General features: G+C 38.7%; 1 protein-coding gene across 1 annotated transcript; it reads right to left on the bottom strand.

The window, feature by feature from the left end:
• Window positions 1-313: 313 nt before the first annotated feature.
• Ereg (epiregulin) lies at window positions 314-18128 on the bottom strand. The gene is made up of 5 exons (XM_034508239.2): window positions 17933-18128; window positions 6940-7026; window positions 5252-5375; window positions 4608-4757; window positions 314-3799 (listed from the first exon to the last, which is right to left on the bottom strand). Exons 1-5 carry the CDS (start codon window positions 17976-17978, stop codon window positions 3718-3720), a joined length of 489 nt encoding a protein of 162 aa, XP_034364130.1. The 5' UTR covers window positions 17979-18128; the 3' UTR covers window positions 314-3717.
• Between the last annotated feature and the right edge of the window lie 1418 nt (window positions 18129-19546).

Below are 19546 nucleotides of genomic sequence, written 5' to 3'. Positions count from 1 at the left end.
AAAGAATCATGAGTACTTTTCTGGCTGATATAGGGCTTAAAAAGTCACTTATCAAAGGACATATTAAAATACCCATTAGCATATTCTTTGAAAACATGATAGCACCTAAAGTCACTATGACTCCTTTTTTAACACTTCAATATATTAGCCCCTAAAATGAGATACATATATGGGATCTTTCCCAAATTAAGAGCACTGTGTCTTTCTATTGCTATACCTTAAAGCCACAACTCTACTTTTAAGCCCCCTAGTGTGCTAGGACACAAATGGGGATGGGAAAAATAAAGAGAGACTTCAGCCTTTTTATGTGTTTGTACTTTTATTTTTCCATAGTGATCTTTGCCAATTCCTAACAAAAATAAATAAAAACTGACAATAACTTGTACATTATAGTGTCCTTCACTATGTCAAGGTACATGTCTATCAAAGCTGATATTAACTCAAATAAATTGATACAATTCAGTACTCTGATAAAATTCATAGTCAAATAAGTTTTAAGGTGAACACAATACAACTTTATGTTCCACTAGAATCTTTAATAGAAATTTTATACGAGTGGTTCTTCAGACTTACAAAGTGCAGTGACAGAGTGCAAATAGGCAAAAAGAAACGTACACTGTATGATATTCAAAAGCATCATGTTTCAATAGCAGAGATATCTTAGACAGTCTTAAATGTAGCCCAGAACTGCTGTTTATGTCCCCTTTTCCCCATAACATTAGAAAAATTAAAAAAAAAAACAAAAACACGGACAGCCAATTAAACTTAAAAAGAATTCTACAAAATAAAAAAATTGAAGCAAATATGACAAATTTGGTCCAATAAAAAGATTTAAAGGCAACTTTACAGATTACTGACTGAGTGAAACAAAAATTGGACACTAAGCCATGTCATATATTTGCTATATACAGATATCAATTCAATAATTAATATCTTTTGGCAGCCAAATTTAGTTATCTGTCTTCTCAAAGACTCAAAACAAAAATTTTTGGCTTTCCCACCACAGTTTGACTCTTGACACAGAGGGAGTGAAAACAGATGAGAGCAATAGAGTTACAGTCCAGTTACAGAGATGGAGGCTTTAGGTAGGTGGAGTCTCATTTTTACAGTAAAACTTTAGTGTCACATACAGAGCATGATGTCCTTATTCACAGAGAGTAGCTACTGGGCTATGAGGTAGTCTTGGTCGAAGACTGTAAGTTATACAATTTTACATCTGAGATTGCTTTGGTTCTTAGTATGTATATACCCTTGTTGATGTCCCTGTGTGCATGTATACACAATATAATGAAAAATCTGTGTATGAATTGATTGTAATCTTTTTTATGCTTACTTAAAATAATCTTCACTAGAACATGAGTTTTAAAAACATGTTCACCCAACACCCAACAGCATCATTAGTATGTTTTTAGGAGACTATAGGTGTATTTCAGTAGTGTTTGCTGGACATGTATGAGGCTCTGACTTTCAGTCCCAGCTTTGATTTCAAAACAAAACGAAACAAAATATAAAGATGTAAATCTTTCCCGAGTTCTTTTAAGACATATTTAAAAATATGCAATGCTACCCCAAACTTCTTGCATCTAATTATGTGGTATGTTGAGGAATGCTCATAGTGGACCATATAATATACCATATAATATATCAATATACCAATATCTAAAATCCTTTTGTCGGCATCCGCAGATTAACTGGCTGAGTTTTAGCTCAGTTATTGATCAGCCTTAAACTTTTTGTGTGGAAAAGCTAAGGTCACTGGAAATAGGCCAGGTTTTTTTTCTTCATCCAGTTGATGTCAACGAGATTTAAAAATGTGTCCTCACACAGGACACTGGCCTTCAGCCAAATCAAATGGCAAAGAAATACACTTTTTGGATCTCACTGACCTTCATTTCCCCTTTGTCCTTTTAAACCTGAGTGTGCTGGTTACTATAGAAACAAAGAGTTGTAATTCTGCAAAGTATGGAGCTTGTGTGTGCACAAGCATATGCACTGGAATGCATTGTGTGCTGCTTACTTAATCTGTTTCCCTCATAGCAAGCCCAGGGCTTCGGATGAGAGCTATGTGAACCTTCCAGGGTTTTCCATGACCGGCTCCATGGAGTAGCAATGATTTGTTCTTTGGCACTTTAGAGGCCAGGGGCAACTCCTGATCTTTTTGTTACCTGAATCTATGCCAGGAAGAAGCTGGAGGAAGAATAGGCCCTCCCTGACCTGGTATGTGTTTTAGGGAGAGTCCATCTAAGGTTGAGCATTTGGCGAGGCATCCTCCCAGGAAAAGGTGTTCTAGCAGTGGTTCTCAAGATAACTAACTGCTTATATTCATGGAATATTCTCAGTGACTCACTAAGACCTGCAGGCTGAGAGTGAAGAGCAGCCTTTCTGTCTTTCTGTGAAGGCAAACAAAGGACATAGAAAAGGGCAGGCTTCACTTCAGTTTCCATGGGTATTGACAATGAAGTCTAAATTTTAAAAACTTTCAAATATGTTTCTCCTTTGGAAAAATAGATTATGATTTATTTTTCCTGTATTTTTCTCACTTCCTGCATTTGGATATATGTTTTAAAATGTAGCTTTAAAGTCTGAAATAAGATGTTGTCTAAACTGTGTGTTGTAAAAAAACTTTTGAAGCTGGGCACAGTAATGTATGCCTGTAACCAAGAACCAAGGAGGTTAAGGCAAGGAGCCAGTCAGGACTAGAATGAGACTCTGTGTTAAGAAACAAAATAACAACAGTAACAAAACAACAAAAAACAAAAACAAAAATCCTTTTGAGCATGAAATACAAAAGTACATTTCCATATCAGACGAGATCTGAGTAGTGTCCTCCTGTATTTTAAAAATATAATTAATTCAATTTGGATTCTGCTTTAAAGTTATAATTCTTCAATAAATTCCCTATAAAAAAAATACTCTAAAATGAGGTTCAAATTTGTCTTCAAATGTGGATTTTCTGATTGATATTCAAAACAACAACCTTACATAATGATGTACTCTACATAGATTGAGCAGCCTTTCTTTGGGTTGGGTAGCACAGGGGATTGTCCTTTGTCCCTCAAGACACATCTGAACTCTATAGCAGAGATTCTAAAGAGACATCCTCTCTAGGACTAGCTGGCTCAAATGTGTGGTTCAAGGGACACAAGTTGTGTTTACCTCCACTAAGTCCTATTGTTATTACTGTTTAATACATGATGATATAGTCAAATCAATTATCACAGACATAAGAAATAGGAAATAAATTACTTATGCAATTGTTTTGACAGTACTACTAGGCTCGCCAACCACTATGCCAAGCCATAATATAGTCAAGTCAATTATCACAGACATGAGAAGTAGAAAATAAATTACGTATGCGATTGACTTGACCATATCACTAAGCTAACAGGAATGTCACTTGCAGACACCTCCCAAGCCACAGACTGGGCATTGCTTGCTCTAAGCACTGCACAGGCTTAATGAATTTTGAAGCTTTTCAATAAAGCATCATACTCAGGAAATTCTTACAAAAATATCAAATTTCTTTTGATATTAAATATTTTACATATAATATATTAGCAAATATATTTCTGTCAAAAATAAAACACTTTCCAAGTGTATTAAAAATATACAGTTATTGACCTAACATATGACCCAACATAAATATTATTAACACGACAAAATATTGACATCAGCCAGGCATGTTGTGCATCCTTGTCCATAATTTGATGGCACTGTTCAGACTTGAGGCAACACTGAGTCTCCTGAGGTAACTTTCTCATATTCCTCCCTGGATTTTTTACTTTTTCGATTTTTGTACCTGTAAATAATCAGAAATGAAACAGCACTGTAAGTAACAGATAGAAAAACAAACCCTGAAATGAATACATGGACTCCAAGAGCTTATATAAAATGCTCAGACTGAGTAGGTTTGGGTCAGGTAATGGGAAAAGCAAGAGAGTAAGAGAACGGTGTCCTTCAGTCCAACAGTTTAGGTAAGAAATAGACATGGTAACACAGTTAACACCGTGAACGTGTTTCTCCAAGGACTTGACATGAGCACAAAGCTGAGAAATGTCAGGAGTGATCCTTCAGCATCCTTTTCTATCAGTTTCTCTCACCAGTATTAAGTTCTGGTATATATATATTCAGGAAGGCATTATCACCAGATAACTACTTAGCACAAAATCTAAACAATGACTTTCTGGGGAAAAATCACTAAACAATTTGTACCAACTTCAAACTAAGAAAAATAAACTGGAAGCATTTTTATGGGCACTAGTGTTCTAGTGTTCTCGGTTTCACGGGTCCAGTTAACTCACAGACAATTGTTAGTTACATTTCTTCTTAGTTATCATTTTTGTAATAATATAACTGTAGGGAGGAGAGCCCTAATTATTATAGGATTAGAATTTCTGTCTGGATTTCATAAAGGAAATATATTCCTTATTTGAGTTTTATGTGCACATAGGCAGGAAGTGAAGGACAGTGAGCCCCAGGTGCTATGCAGCAAAGCGTCTTTGCTAATAATTCTACTTTATTCCTCCCATACTACATTTAGATTTCAACCAGTTTATAGGTCTGTGTTTTGGTAATTAAAAAATAGGCAGTAAAACTAACTGACTTACCATCTGCAGAAATAGTATATGGATCCAGTGGTTATGATAAGAAACAGGAAGATGAGAATCACTGTCAATGCAACGTATTCTGTGCTCAAGGGTTGGTGAACAGTGAGAAAGAAGTGTTCACACCGCAGACCAGTGTAGCCCACTTCACATCTGAAAGAGAACAACAGCAAAGAAAGCCAATTATTTTTAAATGAGGTCATGCTATGAGTTAGCATTACAAGTACTAAGTCCCCACTGCAATACAAGAAACCAGGATGATTTGTTAAAAGTTATAAAAGTAAATTCAAAATTTGAATGTAGAGTTAACTCAACATTTTTAAAAATAGCTCTACACAGCATCTAGTCCAAATTACAGTGGCAAAAGGGCAATCTGTGTAGCTGCCAAGGTACTGGTCATCTAGAATTAATTATATATGTATTTGCTATTATAGGGAGAGGGGAGGCATCTGAAGTTCCCCTCGTTATTTCTAAAGTATCTATCCAGACTGAAACATTCTATTTGTTTCCTAATTTTGAAGAAGTAATTAAGTCTTTAACAGTATCTATGAAGTACATGCCAACAGCCCATAGAACTATCTTAACTACAGAAGAGGAAAGGAAAGTGTAGGGTTCAGAACTGTCATTGGACACTTTGGTTCTTTCACCTGCAGTATTTCTCACGCATGTCCACCAGGTAGATACATTGTCCATGCAAGCAGTAGCCGTCCATGTCAGAGCTACACTTCGTAATCAACACTTGAGCCACACGGGGATCGTCTTCCATCTGAACTGTGAAAGGAATGAGAAGTTTAATGACTTGTGTTCTGGGACTCTGGCTGTATAACTATCCTTTCTCTAAGCAATTTCAACAGACAGGTCAGGGGATAACAGTGGAGAATTTCCAGGGGTAAGGCATTACTCAACTTAGCACATTCCCCAAAAAATAAACAAACACCCAAACATACAATAGGCTAAATAAAATGAATCTTGAGGATGTAATTCTCAGAAAACACACACACACACACACACACACACACACACTCCATATTGGGATCATTCCCTTCCCCAAAGTAAAATTTGTCTTTTGTTTGTTTGTTTTTGGAAGCCTCAAAGCAATTCTAAAATTTCTTACTCTTAAATAACTAAATTACAAGTTGAAAGCATTAATTAATTCAGGAGAGTTTAATTCTAAAGTAAGTCTTGGTTAGGTGCATATTTCCAAATCATTAAAAATATCAACCAAGAAACCAGCCTCTTGAACATCTGTTGAACGAACACCTGACCATGAACTAGACAAATTTTGAAATAGTTCACTAAAAAAAAAACAGTGAATGTAAGAATTTTAAATAGAAATATTATTTATGATGGTAATGTAGGTCCATTGGCAGAGCACATGTCTAGAATGCACAAAGCCCAAGTTCAATCCATACCACCATTTGAACTGGATATTGTGCTGCCCACCCTGCTGCAGAAGTGGGTACAAAATGATCAAAAGTTCAAAATCAGCCTCAGCTACATATGTGTTCAGGGCCAGCCTGGGACACATGAGATACTGTCTCAAATATATATATATACATGTATATGTATATGTATATGTATATGTATATGTATATGTATATGATGTATATGTATATGTATGAATAAAGAAAACAATGATTCACCTAAAATATTTAGAAAATTATCCAAAAATAAGTTTCAAAACAAATAAAACAAAACAAACAAACAAAAAACCAGTGATGGAGGGAAATTGACAAAATTCCAGAAACCTTGATGGTGATGGACAAGAAAGAAGTAGAAACCTGAAACCATTCTTTGGATTTAGTATATAGCTCAGAGAAAAGCACCATGGGGGTTCTCCTGGACCATGATGCCCCTGGGGATTCAATAGCTGTCTATCATTCTGTTTCTACCTTTGTATTTTTACCTCAACACGGTGCTGATCACACTAAGCACTTCATGAATGTTTCCTGAACCCTATGCCTGAAACAGAATGAGAATATTCATTCCTCTTACATGATACATTTATCAAGACAACACTATGTTGTGTATGGAGTTTGCATTTTCCTGTTCTTCATGGGATCTGGTCCTTCAAATATTTTCCAGTAGTGGCTTTATGCTCAATATTATTTTCTTTGGTTTCTGTTTCCAAAATTCAAATCTTTATAACTACATGTCTGATCTTTCTCCCCTTGTTATTCCTTCATGCAATTTCTCCAGATCTCTAGTTAATTATTAGGTTAAAAGTGGATATGGCAGGTGTCCCTTCCTCTTGTTTCATTAGCATGTATTTATATTTGCATTTTATTTGAAAATGTGTAAAAGTGTGATGCTGCTTTCATGACCATAAACTTACCTAAAGCTGTACAATTATCCTCAGATTCTTCTGGGATACACGATGGAATCACTGTTGTGCTGATAACTGCCTGTAGAAGGTGGGAACCTAGTTATGGAAGAAAATCAAATATGTAATTAGTGCTGCAAGGAAACCAGCTTTCATTACAGTTCTTCATGTCTTTGGTATATATTGGGATGTTTCGTTTTAATAATTTAGTTCATCAAAGTGATAACAGACTTATGGAAACAGTCATATAATTCTCAAAATATAATCTAGATAAAATAAGAATACTTTTGTTCCTTTTGGTTCATGGGGATTAGCTCCAGCATTGTAAATTTACCTGAGTTTGTCTTCTAGTGTTCCCTAAATCATTTCCAGATTACATCTAAAACCTAATACAATGTAGATGCTATATGATATCTGTTCTACTGTGTTGTTATGTTCAGTACAGACACTATTCTCAAATATTTGGAACCCATGGATACAGGAGGACCGTGTGTATGTCTTATCTAGTACTGGAAGATGCTGGTGAAGCATGCCAAGCTATGTAAGCCCTGGCACCCAGTCTTTGTCAGCACAGTGAACGAAACACCTGTCTCATTCAGTGAAAAGATAAATGGTGGAAATTAAGCATCAGAATGACTCAGGCCTTTTCTGAGTTATATGGAAAACATGATAATAAGAGCCTTTTAGTTCTATACACATCTATACAAGAGCATTTTGCCTCTCTTGTTTCATCTTTGCGTATTTGAACACCAATCTTTTTTTCTAACCTGTAGGAATTACTATTATATAGTTAATAGGTGTGCTGGCAGTAGTGGTAACAGGCACAACTGGCCGGCCTCAAATATGCACTGCGTGGAGATACAGTTCTGCTTATTTTATCTGTGCTATCTCACTTCATGCTCCCAATGATGCTAAGGAAGAAACTATTAACTCCATCAGACACACAAGAATTGAGCATGAGGGGTTGAAACAACTTCTCCTGGTAATGCACGTTAAATGGGCCACAGGACAGAATTTGGAAAGGGGTAGTAATACTTGAATGTGATGAATACCACATGGAACACACTACAGAAGCTAAAGCAGAGCACTATTTGCATCTCCTCAGAAGGAACGGGGAATTGAGAATGGTATGAGAAAACCTGACCTCTGTTACTTGGACAAGGTAACTCCCTTCCCCAACTCTCAATTGTTCTTACAGACTTTTAGGGAAACTGAAATGGATTCTCCCCCCACCCCCCAGAAATGCCAGACTTATCAGAGATTCCCATAAATATTCCAGACAGTCAACCTCTAGCCTGTAGTTTGAATGAACTATCCAGGTAGTGTGCCCTCTACTGGTTTATAGTAAGAGTATAAGCCTCTACAATTTGGCATTTAAATACACCATTTCTGGTGTATTTCAAGGAGAAAAACTGATTTTTCTCCTTGATCAGAGAAACTTTGGACTTACTAATCAAACTGCACATGAAAGTGTTCTAAACATCTAGGTGCAGATCGATATCAAGTCCAACCTTATGGTTCCTACTACCTACTATGTTTCAAAGTTGACACAACAATCCCGTTCACAATAAAGATGAGCACACCCTAAAAGAGTCCAGTGTGTGCAAATTAAATGTCTTATACAAGATCACGTATCTAGTGATCACAGAAGACAAGGCCTAAAGATCCAGTTTTATTTTCTTCTGTTGGGTTGAAAGCACTGAAGGCTCTAAATCAGTGGTTCTCCACCTTCTGAATACTGTGATCTTTTAATCTGGTTCCTCATCTTCTGGTGACCCCCAGCCATAAAATTATATTTGCTGTTACTTTATAACTGTAATTTTGCTATGCTTATGAATCATAATATAAATATCTGGCATGCAGATAGCTGAGATGAAGCGACCCTGTGAAAGGGTCACTTTTCCCTCCAAAGGGAGTCATGACCTATGGATCGAGAACCACTGCTCTAGAAGTATCTGTTCTCTGGTCAGGCTTCTCCAATCAACATGAATGGCTTTGATAGACCAAAATTAATTTTTCTTAAATGACTGGAATGAAATTAGAGAGAGAGAGAGAGAGAGAGAGAGAGAGAGAGAGAGAGAGAGAGAGAGAGAGAGACCAAAGTCTCTGTACTCTGTTCAACAGAGATGAAGACTGTTTTTACATAGGTGTGGAATGACGTGTGTGAATTGGAGGAGAAGCTGGATTCTTGACCACATTAGTTTTGTTCCATTTCTCAGTAGAGTTTTATCATGCATTGTACTGAAGAATTAAACCCTTTAACCTAGACAGTCTCCTCAACACGGATTGGGCTTCTGACTGTACAAGTTTGTATCCTTACCACCTTTACCCTCCACTCAGCTCTTCCCTGTAAGTCCTCGAGGAGATATTTCAATTCTCAATCCAGGAAAGTCCTTTTGTGTGTGGGAGGGGTGAGAGTGGGGGTTGGGACACGAGTTTCTCTGTCCAAGCGCATTATCCTTTGTTTAGAGATCACACAGTCGGGAGTGGGTGGGTAGGTGGGTGGGGGAGCACCCTCTTAGAAGCAGGGTAAGGGAGGATGGGAGAGGGGGTTTGCAGAGGGGAAACTGGGAAAGAGGATAACACTTGAAATGTAAATAAATAAAATATCCAATTTTTAAAAAGTCACACAGGCAAGAAGTGGTGCTGCTGTCAAGGTGAGCATTTCCTGCTTAAGATTGCTGTCCACCGCTACCCATCCCAGCTGACCCCAGCCAGTGCTCTTTACCGTTCCATTGTTGTTTCTTAAGGCTTTTATAAATTATTAGTTCATCTTCTATTAAAAGCTTCGAGTTGCTTGTGCCACAGGTGAAATATTTGTCTTTGTAGATTGTAGATTGTTTAGTCTAGGGTGTGAAACTCCTGGGACACTGGCCTTCCCTGGCCTGTGATGCTCGTGTGGAGACAGATCATTGGTTGGACAGTTTCTGTGAGACTTGCTGTGGTAATCCACCAGCAAAATAGCTTACAGATAAAATCATAAATAATCACATTAAAGTGAGGTCATGCCAGTGAATGGCATAAAATGGGTCTAAATTTTCTGTCTCCATATGCAGCTGTCAGATTTAAAACAAGGGTCCTCACTGGTCTCTAGCTCTGCCTGTCCCAAAACTTTGGGAAGTTGAATAGAGGAATAAATGTGGTGATTAGGAGATTGAAAAGCCCACCCACACCTGTCACTTTGGCAAAAATTAACATCCCAGTGTTGAAGATTAGACAGAGAGCACTCTGTCATTAGCTACAACCACAGCCCAGTAGTCGTTATTTTAAAGTTATACAGGGAAGGAATAAGCTCTAGTTTCATGTCCACAGGGTTCCTTAATCTTCGGTTTTTCATGATTTTAGTGGGTTTGTGTATCACAAGCTATGGTTCAATTGCAAATATTTTATTTAAGGTTTTCATTCCTTACAATGGATTCCTGTTAATAAAGTCATTCACTAGCTTAAACATTTTGGATCACGTGTGTGTCAAAATCGGATGTAATGACAATTGATACTGGTTACTAAGACCCTGATGAAGTCTATGCAAGGTGATATAGGTAGATGGTCTATAAACGCAAACTTGTGCTTAGAATTTCAACTTCACCATGAAAATCAAAGACCAAAACCACTTCAAGACTATTATCTGGGCACAGCTCCAAGTGTGTTTAGGAATTTGATGTTCTCCATTCATCTCCCCTCCACCTTTTAGAGATTGCACTTCAGTGAAATCTCAAATACACCAGCAGGAAATGGAACCACTGACTCACAGGATGCAATTCGCCTCTTCCCCATGAGTCAGGGCCCAACCTATACCCTTAAGCAATGATGGGGACCATGCGTGTGCGCGTGGGAGAGTCTGAGTGCTGTCACCGGAATGGGGATAGCCCTGACAGCCGTGGGCCCTGGAGTGCTAGGACCTGTTTGCCCGACAGTCAGGCAGAATACCTGACATATAAAATGTCCTAATTGCCTACAGTTTTTTCTGACCTGCTTCTTAGTGAAGACACTTTGAGCTTCCTAGTGAAGACCAAAGGAGAGGAAGCTGGGATTCTGTGACTAAAGAGGAGGGCAAGTCAGCAAAGCATCCCCAAACTTCAGGCAGAAAATAAAACAAAAAACAAAATGCAGCTTCTCTGGAAAAAAAAAATCAAGCAAATAAAAATGAATTTTATATATATATATATATATATATATATATATATATATATGTGTGTGTGTGTGTGTGTGTGTGTGTGTGTATATACACATACATACATATATATACTTGAGCATCATTTATAAATAACTGAAAAAACCACATTTGAAATAAAATAGCACAAGTGATTGATATAATACAGATATCCAGATATTTGTTTTAATTTTAAATTTTAAGAGGTTCAAGAAATTTTCTTTGACAAGTGGTGAGAAAGGATTTAATATAACATTCTTTTCAACTATATGCATTAACTTTTATTCTATGATATCAGTACAGTCTTCTAAACCATACCTTAAAGTATCTATACATTTGAGATATCACATGATACAGTGCTAAAGTAAGTCATGAATGAGTATTTAAACTCATTGAGGAAAACGTTGAGGAAAAATTATATGTTTTACATGGTTCTTGGAAGATATCTCCTTTATCATGGAAGTGTTTCCATGATGAAGGAAAATCAGGGGAACTCTTGTATATATGGTAAAATTAAGTCTTGGTGTTCAGAAACTTTATGACTTAGAATTCTAAGGATGAGCCGTGGCTCTCCTATAAGCTGAGAATGCATCTGTAGAGTATTACTTTAATTCTATTGGAATCATTTTCCTTGAGATAGTCTCACTTGGGGAGACTTTTTATAGCTGTTTGTAAATGTGTGTTTTTCCTTCTGGTTTCTTCTTTCATTGATTCAAACAGAAGATGTAAATGAATGTCTAATTTTGAGCGAGAACCTTCATAAAGGATCAACAGTTGGATTCCGTGTTGTTGAGAGGTCCTTTTACTATAGTCATGGTGATGACTATAGTAATGGCGATGACTGACGCTTTGACTGTATCATGACATTTTCAGCAGCATGCTAACTAATTTACTTTCACTGTTCATGCTGGAGGCAAAACATAAATCTTTGCATAAGGATAAAGTTTTAATCAGTGAACACAACACAGGCATACACACAAGAAAATGACTATGGATGAAGTCATTTAAACACCCATTGATATTGTTTTAAAAGAAAAGTTCTCTGTATGTAGCTGAGGCTAGCCTCAAATTTTTAAACATACCCTCTCAGTCTAACTATTCCTGGATATACAGGCATGAGTTATTATATTGTCATGAACAGGCCATTTTAAAAAATCTTGAAGGTAATTCATTTTCAAGAGGTGTCAGAATTTCTCCTTTGTGAAGATGTAGTTTGTGAATATGTAGACTTAGTTTGCACTTAAGAATTGGACTTCAGTGAGAGGCACATACATACTCAAGAAAGGTTTAGCTATAAGAGGAGGAAGTCAGCTCATCACATGCTTCTTTCTAGTTGGTTACATTAATGAAATATTTATTCAATACATATCTACTGAGCACTTTCTATTTGTGAGGCTTAGAACACAATGGAAAAAGGAAGAGACACAATTCTTGTCCTTCATAGATTCAATGCAGTTCTATACCTAGGGTGTAGATGAGGAAAGCAGAGTACATGAAGAATGGTAAGTATTCAACCAGAACATACCAAGGTTACAGTACCTGTGCCTATGCAGGAAGCAGGAAGGACAGCCCATTTGTGGCATTTGTGAGTGAAGGCATAAAGGGAGGACTTATTGAGTAATTGGATTTAAGTCTTAAGGTCACACACTGCCTTTATGTGTGCATGGAGTCTGGAAGGAGCTGGTGAAGCCCATTTGAAAATCATTGCATATATGGGATATTTTTTAAGTATTCCGAGGAAATAGTATGCAGTGAAGAGGAGGAAATTGGGGAGCTGTTATTAAACAGACAGAAATGGTCAAGGAAAGAGAAAAATAATTGGGAAGGAAGAGATACGTTTAGTATTGTGAATGGGCAAAAGTATAACAGGAGGAGGGGTGCCAGCTGTGTAATATCTGAAGAAAGGATTCACAGGATGCAAGTACTGCTAAAAACCAGCAACAGATGTGACTAAGCTGATAGGTTTTGTGATGCTGACATTAAACAGGACTTTGTTCATGTTAGGCAAGCATCCTATCATGGAACCCCCAAAGATGACTTTTAAAACACTAGAAGTGGTATTCAGGAAACCACTAGTATGAACATCTTGGTAATTTAATCTGTAAATTATGGGAGACAATAAAAAGCATATGTTCGATCAGTGGTTTTCAACCAAGGCCAATATTATTAGCCAAGGGTGTCTGATGAGGTCTGGAGGGGTTTCACAGTAGGAGTTGCTACTGACATCTAGTGGGTAGAATCCTGAGTTGCTGCTTAACAGCCTGTAATGCTCAGGCTGGCACATCCATGTCTGTAGAGTCAGTGTCAAATATCATACACCAGACTCCTGAGATATGGGATCCAGGTCTAGCTCAGTCTATTTTATCACCCTACTAAGAAATTCCTTATGTCTAGAAACAAAGAGCAGGGAGTGGGTTCAGATGCAGGGAGGTACAGGGTTTGGATTAGATAACTCTTCATTCTCCTACTGCCTATCCACCATTCTATCTTCTCACTGCTCAATATTCACCACCCCCTCCTCTTCTCTGTTCTGTATCTCTGCCTCCCTATTTCTCTTCCCCTCCCCTCTTTCTCCATTTCTCTCTCTCTTCTCTTCTCTTCTCTCTCTCTCTCTCTCTCTCTCTCTCTCTCTCTCTCTCTCTCTCTCTCTCACACACACACACACACACACACACACACACACACATACACACACACACTCACAGTACAGAAAGTACATGAAGTCAGGTAAGCATATCCTCAATGAATAGTCTATAACTAGAGAAACAAGGATACAAGGGGTGGGGAATTAGATTAGATTAAATTGGTACTAACCATAGGATTTTCAAAAACTATCAATTAATTTCAAGATATCTTTTCTCTCAAGTACATACAAGAAGCACTGGTTACAGAAAAAATAAGAACCAGATACGGTTTCAATCTAGTCATGAATCCAGCCAACATGATTGTTTAACATAACCTGTTACTTCCTTATGTCCCCACTAACCCTGTTTAGATACAGACTTACTCTAAGGTATGACTAGAACAGTTGCCAGAGGAACAGGTTGACTCAATGGTGAAATGTGTGCTCCATCACTAAGCCTTTCAATTACAAACTATAAAGTCCGACACACAATAAACGTGTATGCATACACAAGCCTGAGTGTCAGTAATCTCACATTTATAATTCATGATTTTGACCTAAGAAGTTAAATGATCTTGATGATTAGAAATAGCATGCCAGTTAATTAAATCATTACTGTAACCTAGAATGCAACTGAACCTTTATCTGCTCTCTAGCTAGGCACCCAGCCAGAGGACACCAAGTGTGTTGCATATACCTCATTTAAAAAAAAAAAAAAAAAAAGTCCCAGGATTGCATTGGCATGCCAAGGCTGTCAGGTGGCTCCTCTCTAAGGTTCTTGCCTATCACAGTTTTGGGGAGCCTTCCCATTGTCTTCCAGTGGAATGCTCCCAACAGCAATTATAGCCACATTAATAGACAATTTGCATACGCCTATATTTAGAGTGCAAATGAGGAAGCCACACCTCGATTTATAGTCTCTTTAGAAAGGACTCCTCACTTCTGCCTCTCTACTCAGGGAATAGGAGATTCATAAAACTGGGCAGAAAAATTAACAATTACATAAAGACACAAGAAATAGAAAACTAAGATAATCTCTTCCTGACTACCTTAGTTGGTATATATTTTTGAAAATAAGAGAAATAAAAGACCCTGCCAACTTCAATAACTACTTCATAATGAAGCTCATGTCTAAGATCTATAATGAATAAAAATAAACCTTTTAGGTCAAAATCATAAATTATAAATATGCAATATGAAAGCTATTGACACACAAGTTTGTGTGCACATACATGTCATACATATATACATCCACATACAATATGAATATTATATTAAAAAGTCAACTATTTTAGCCTAGGTTGAAATGATAGATAAGTGTTTTCTCTGCTTTGTTTGGTACCAGAAGTGAGCCCACATAGAACAGGTTCCAAGTCCCAGGACAGCCCTAGTTAACTCTGGGGTTTCTCTATTAGAACCTGTTATTTTTGACTCGCCATCAGCCTTTGGACCCAGCAACTACTGACACTTGCTAAAGAGTGACCTTAAACTTTATTTTTTGCCCCAGTCTGCTAGTCTTTGTAAGATATCTGATATCGCTGAGGCTTAGTGCCTGCATTGACCAAAAGTACACCATTATATCTGGCTTTATTCAGTGATTATTTAAGGATAAAATGGGGTGATCGGGTTTAAGATATCTAACGCAAAACGTGTCCAGCCCACCTCAGGCATTTGATAATAGCTACTTCTTGTCTCACCTCCTGGATTTGGATTCCAGTGCTGAACCAGACACTCCAATTATCTAAGCTGTTCAAGTAGCAAGATAATGCGAAAGGTGCCTGAGATACCTGGGTCAAAATCCAGACAGGAGAGTCCCATCAGCATGCCTTCTGCCCCGGTGTGCCATCTCAGGTTATGCTAACAGTCAGGTACATCATTAACTCCCAGGGTCAACAGAAGGGAATCCCACTGTCTCACTGAGATTCTGCTTCTCATAGTTTTGAGAAAGACTATTTACTCTGCTTAATTCTCTTACCATGTAGTGAAGCCACACAACTAAGTTCAAGGTCACTCTTTAGCAGGTGTCAGTAGTCACTGGGTCCAAAGACTATGGAGCTGTCACCCATGAATATCGTCAAAACCCCATTTAAACATGAATGAGAATGTTAGACTTCAGATCAGGCCTCACTACTCATAACTGCCAACTGCAGAGCTCAAAATAAAAAATGTCTCACCCTCTCTCTGATCTCACAAGATCAGATGGGACAAGTCAGCTGTAAACATATGTATTATTCAGAAAACTGTTCATGACTGCGCTGTGTCCACACTTTTACCTAATGTTCATTTAATTAAAAATTCTAGTCAACTTAGACCCCGCCTCTCCCCACTTATCATCTGTTTTGTATGGGAACTTGGGTCAGTTTCCTTATGCATAAAACAAGAGCGTTGATCTCAAACTTTTATAAATGTAATAGTAGTGGAATGGCTGTATGTAGCTACTTGAAACTGCATACATTAGAAATGGATGGTGGAACTTGACACTCATAATCATAAATGCATAGGCATTCAACAAAAGCAATAAAAGTATGCTTACATCTAAAATATCACTTTCCTTAGAGGGACAAAGTCTGATTTCTAGGCAATCTTTTCTTTGAGGAGGAGCACAAATTCCAACATTAAGTAGCCCTGCTCTTCCTTTCTCTCTCTCTCTCTCTCTCTCTCTCTCTCTCTCTCTCTCTCTCTCTCTCTTTCTTTCTTCCTTTCTCTCTCTCTATGCTTTGGAATGAAACAATAAGACCTACCTGCATACCAGGCTAGAGAGATACAATATAGAACTCCAAACAGGAACTTTGCTAGTGACAAGAAGTATCTCAACAGACTGGGAGAACAGAAACTGACCTAGCTCATTTGGAAACGGGCTTGGCGGCTGATGAAACAGGTGAAGTGTAATTAAGTACTGCAATAAAGAAGTTAAGCACTTTCATGACAACAAAAACACACACAGCACACGCACTAGGTGGCTAGCAACCTCATTATTCATAGACGCTTGCTATTCTGCATTAGCATATCCACTGAGAGGCCCAGAATAGACACCTGCATTGTTCCTATACACCTTGCAAGTGGAAAAACAAAGTCACTCCACCACTGTGACCTTTAGGTTCATGTCTAACTCGAGGAAGACTGTCGCAGTTTGGAGCTTTTCCTTTGCACAGAGACCTCAAACCAAACAGGGCAAAGCCACATTGTTTAAGGTGACTCTTCTAGCAAGGCATTCTTAGCTCCTATTTTTTGACAGAAACCACAGATCCAGTTTCCAGTTGGGTTCTTGCCCTTAAACGTGTACTCTCTAAGTATGCATAGTATGTACTTCATTAGGGTTCCCAAGGCATGTAAGGCGTGTCAAAATAATAATTTAACTGTCACATCCTGCACAGATAGTGTCTCAGGGAAATTTGTCTCATTGCAAGTTCAAGAAGAATGTGAGACTGGTAACTGTTATTTCCTTATTAAAACGTTCATCTATTGGGAACGTTCATATATAATTCTTAAATCATCTGGCACTTAAGAAATTAGGGACAATTGATTAAACAAAATAAGGCAAAAATAAAAAGAGAAACGTTACAAACAATGGGAACTCCCTGTGCCCTTGCCGACAAGAGCTAACTCATTTCAAACAAGAAAACTACCAATAAAACAAACAAAAACCTCTCTAAGCTACCCATCTTTACAGCCTGGGAAGCAGGGGTTGCTGGGGAGAGCAGCAGGTGAGAACTCAAAGGTCTGTTGGCAGTTTCTTTCTGGACCTGCCCAGATAACCTTGGCCCCAGCAACTCTGCTGGAGCAGGTACATCCCAGAGCCCCCTGGTTGTAAAATGGGTCCTTTGCACAAAGGTCTCTAGCAGGCTGAAACAATCTGTTGCTGCCCCACCCCAAGAAAGTAAATCATTATCAATCAGAGGTACTGTCCATACCTTTGGGATTCTAGAATTGTCTCATTTTCAAAAGAAAAAGAAAAAAAATTTTTTTCAACTTAAAAAAAAATCCCAGTAAAATTTGATATTAATTCAGGCGGAACATAACCCAGTATATTTCTACGAAATGCAATTTTAACTGACCAAGTCGCACCATCCAGCACTTCCCCAACTCCACCAACGGAAAAGGCAGACTGGCAGAAGACATCCTCTTAAGACTGAGAGCACTTGAGCCTGATGGACAACTCCATACTTGTCCTTATGACAAATGCACGGGGCCTTCTTCCCCACCTTCTCCACTTGGGGGCGGCGAGGGCTTACCTAGGCAAAGCAGCGCCAGGACCCAAGCGGCAGGGAGAGTCTCCATTCTTCTGTCTAGGTGCAGCTTGCAGAGTGCTAGGCAGCAGGGCAGGAGCGAGATGCCCGTGGCTGAGTTGGAACAGGGCTGATGACCAAGTCGCAGTGACTCTGAGCAGTCAGGCAAGTGAGCTCAACTACCCGGCGCGGCACAGCGCCCTTTATAAGTCTAGGGAGGCGCTTAGGCACGTGAGGGCTTACTAGCGGGTTGTCCAGGGTTTCCTAATGCCACCCCCCGGGGGGAGGAGTGGTGGCCGGCGGAGGACTGGCCAGATGTCATCCTCCCTCTCAGGAACACCTGAGAGGAGGGTTTGAGGAATGAATGTCCTTCTAGTGAGGCTGGGACTACTCCCCAAATTTTTCCATCCTCCCTGTCTTCGGACTCAAGCCCTGAGGAGGTGGGGAGCTTGGACCAGATGGGTTGGTTTGCTCTATGGGGTCATCTGCCGGGTAGTGGGTGGCTTTAGTTGCTGTGGGTGACTGTTGTAGTCAGGGCTGGTGTTTCTAGCGCATACTTTTGGAGAGCTGAGTTGCCAACTCAGGGCCGGAATAACTCCCTGTTTGGGAACATACTTGAAGCTTGTCAGTGGTTCCAGAGCTCTGCCCCTATTCAAATGCCCGGAAATGCCTTTCACCCGCACGCCTTCTTTCTCAGCCCCTCCGCTTCCAACGTGATTCAGACATTTATCACCTCAAAGTCTAGTAATTATGAAGAAAGCCCTATATTGTTTTTTCGTTCTGTCCTATTTGCTATTAGCAATTTTATTTTTTAAGTTAACAACTCCAAAGGCCGCCTTAATCCAGCAATCTTTTATACAACACCTTTTGACTTCCCTCTGTCTTTGAGAGAAGGCCTGTCTCAAATACAAACTGAATGGGTTCTTACCTGAGCTCTTACTAGTTTGTCAGACAAATGGTCTCACCACCTCCACGCTGGACAACTCGCCATATCTGCTTCTTCTCAGTTTCCACCCATTGCTCATGGAGTCATACTTGGGGGAATAGCTGCCTTTCATGAGGGACCAGGAGAATTAGTCTATTTATCATGGTTCTTCCTGAGGCCTTGGATGCGTAAGTCCACATGAATTTCTTCCGGTTTAAGTTACCTTTTCCTTAGATTCATAGAATCTAGATCAGGTTCTGCGCTTCTGGTAAAACGGCTTTGTACACTTTGATTTTTATTAATAAGTCTCGTTTTCATATCTGTATAGACATAAGTCCCCCCCACTCCCCCTACTTTTTTGTTCTATTCCCCTGGAGGGCTTAAGAATAGTCAATTTAGCACACAAACAGATTGGGATGGAAAATGAAATCTGAACAATTTTGGCTAATATGTTTCTTGATTTTCTAGCTCAAATTAGAAAACAGGTTGTTGTTGTTGTTTTTAAATTCTTTTTCCTGCTATTCTCTCTCCCTTAAGTCAAGGCCTTTGAATGTCCACATATTTTGTTGTTGGGAAGAAATACTGCATTCTTTTAGTAGTGACGATTTAAACATTTGAATGGAAATCCTTGAATAGCCTGCTCAGTCTTTCTAGCCTGGCTCACGAGTGAAGGAGAATTAAGACTAGCTAATTAT

Source organism: Arvicanthis niloticus, chromosome 7 (assembly GCF_011762505.2).
Source record: "Arvicanthis niloticus isolate mArvNil1 chromosome 7, mArvNil1.pat.X, whole genome shotgun sequence".
In the NCBI taxonomy this organism is placed as follows: domain Eukaryota; kingdom Metazoa; phylum Chordata; class Mammalia; order Rodentia; family Muridae; genus Arvicanthis; species Arvicanthis niloticus.
The sequence above is the reverse complement of the archived record's forward strand: the minus strand, read 5'-3'. Positions and strand labels throughout refer to the sequence as shown.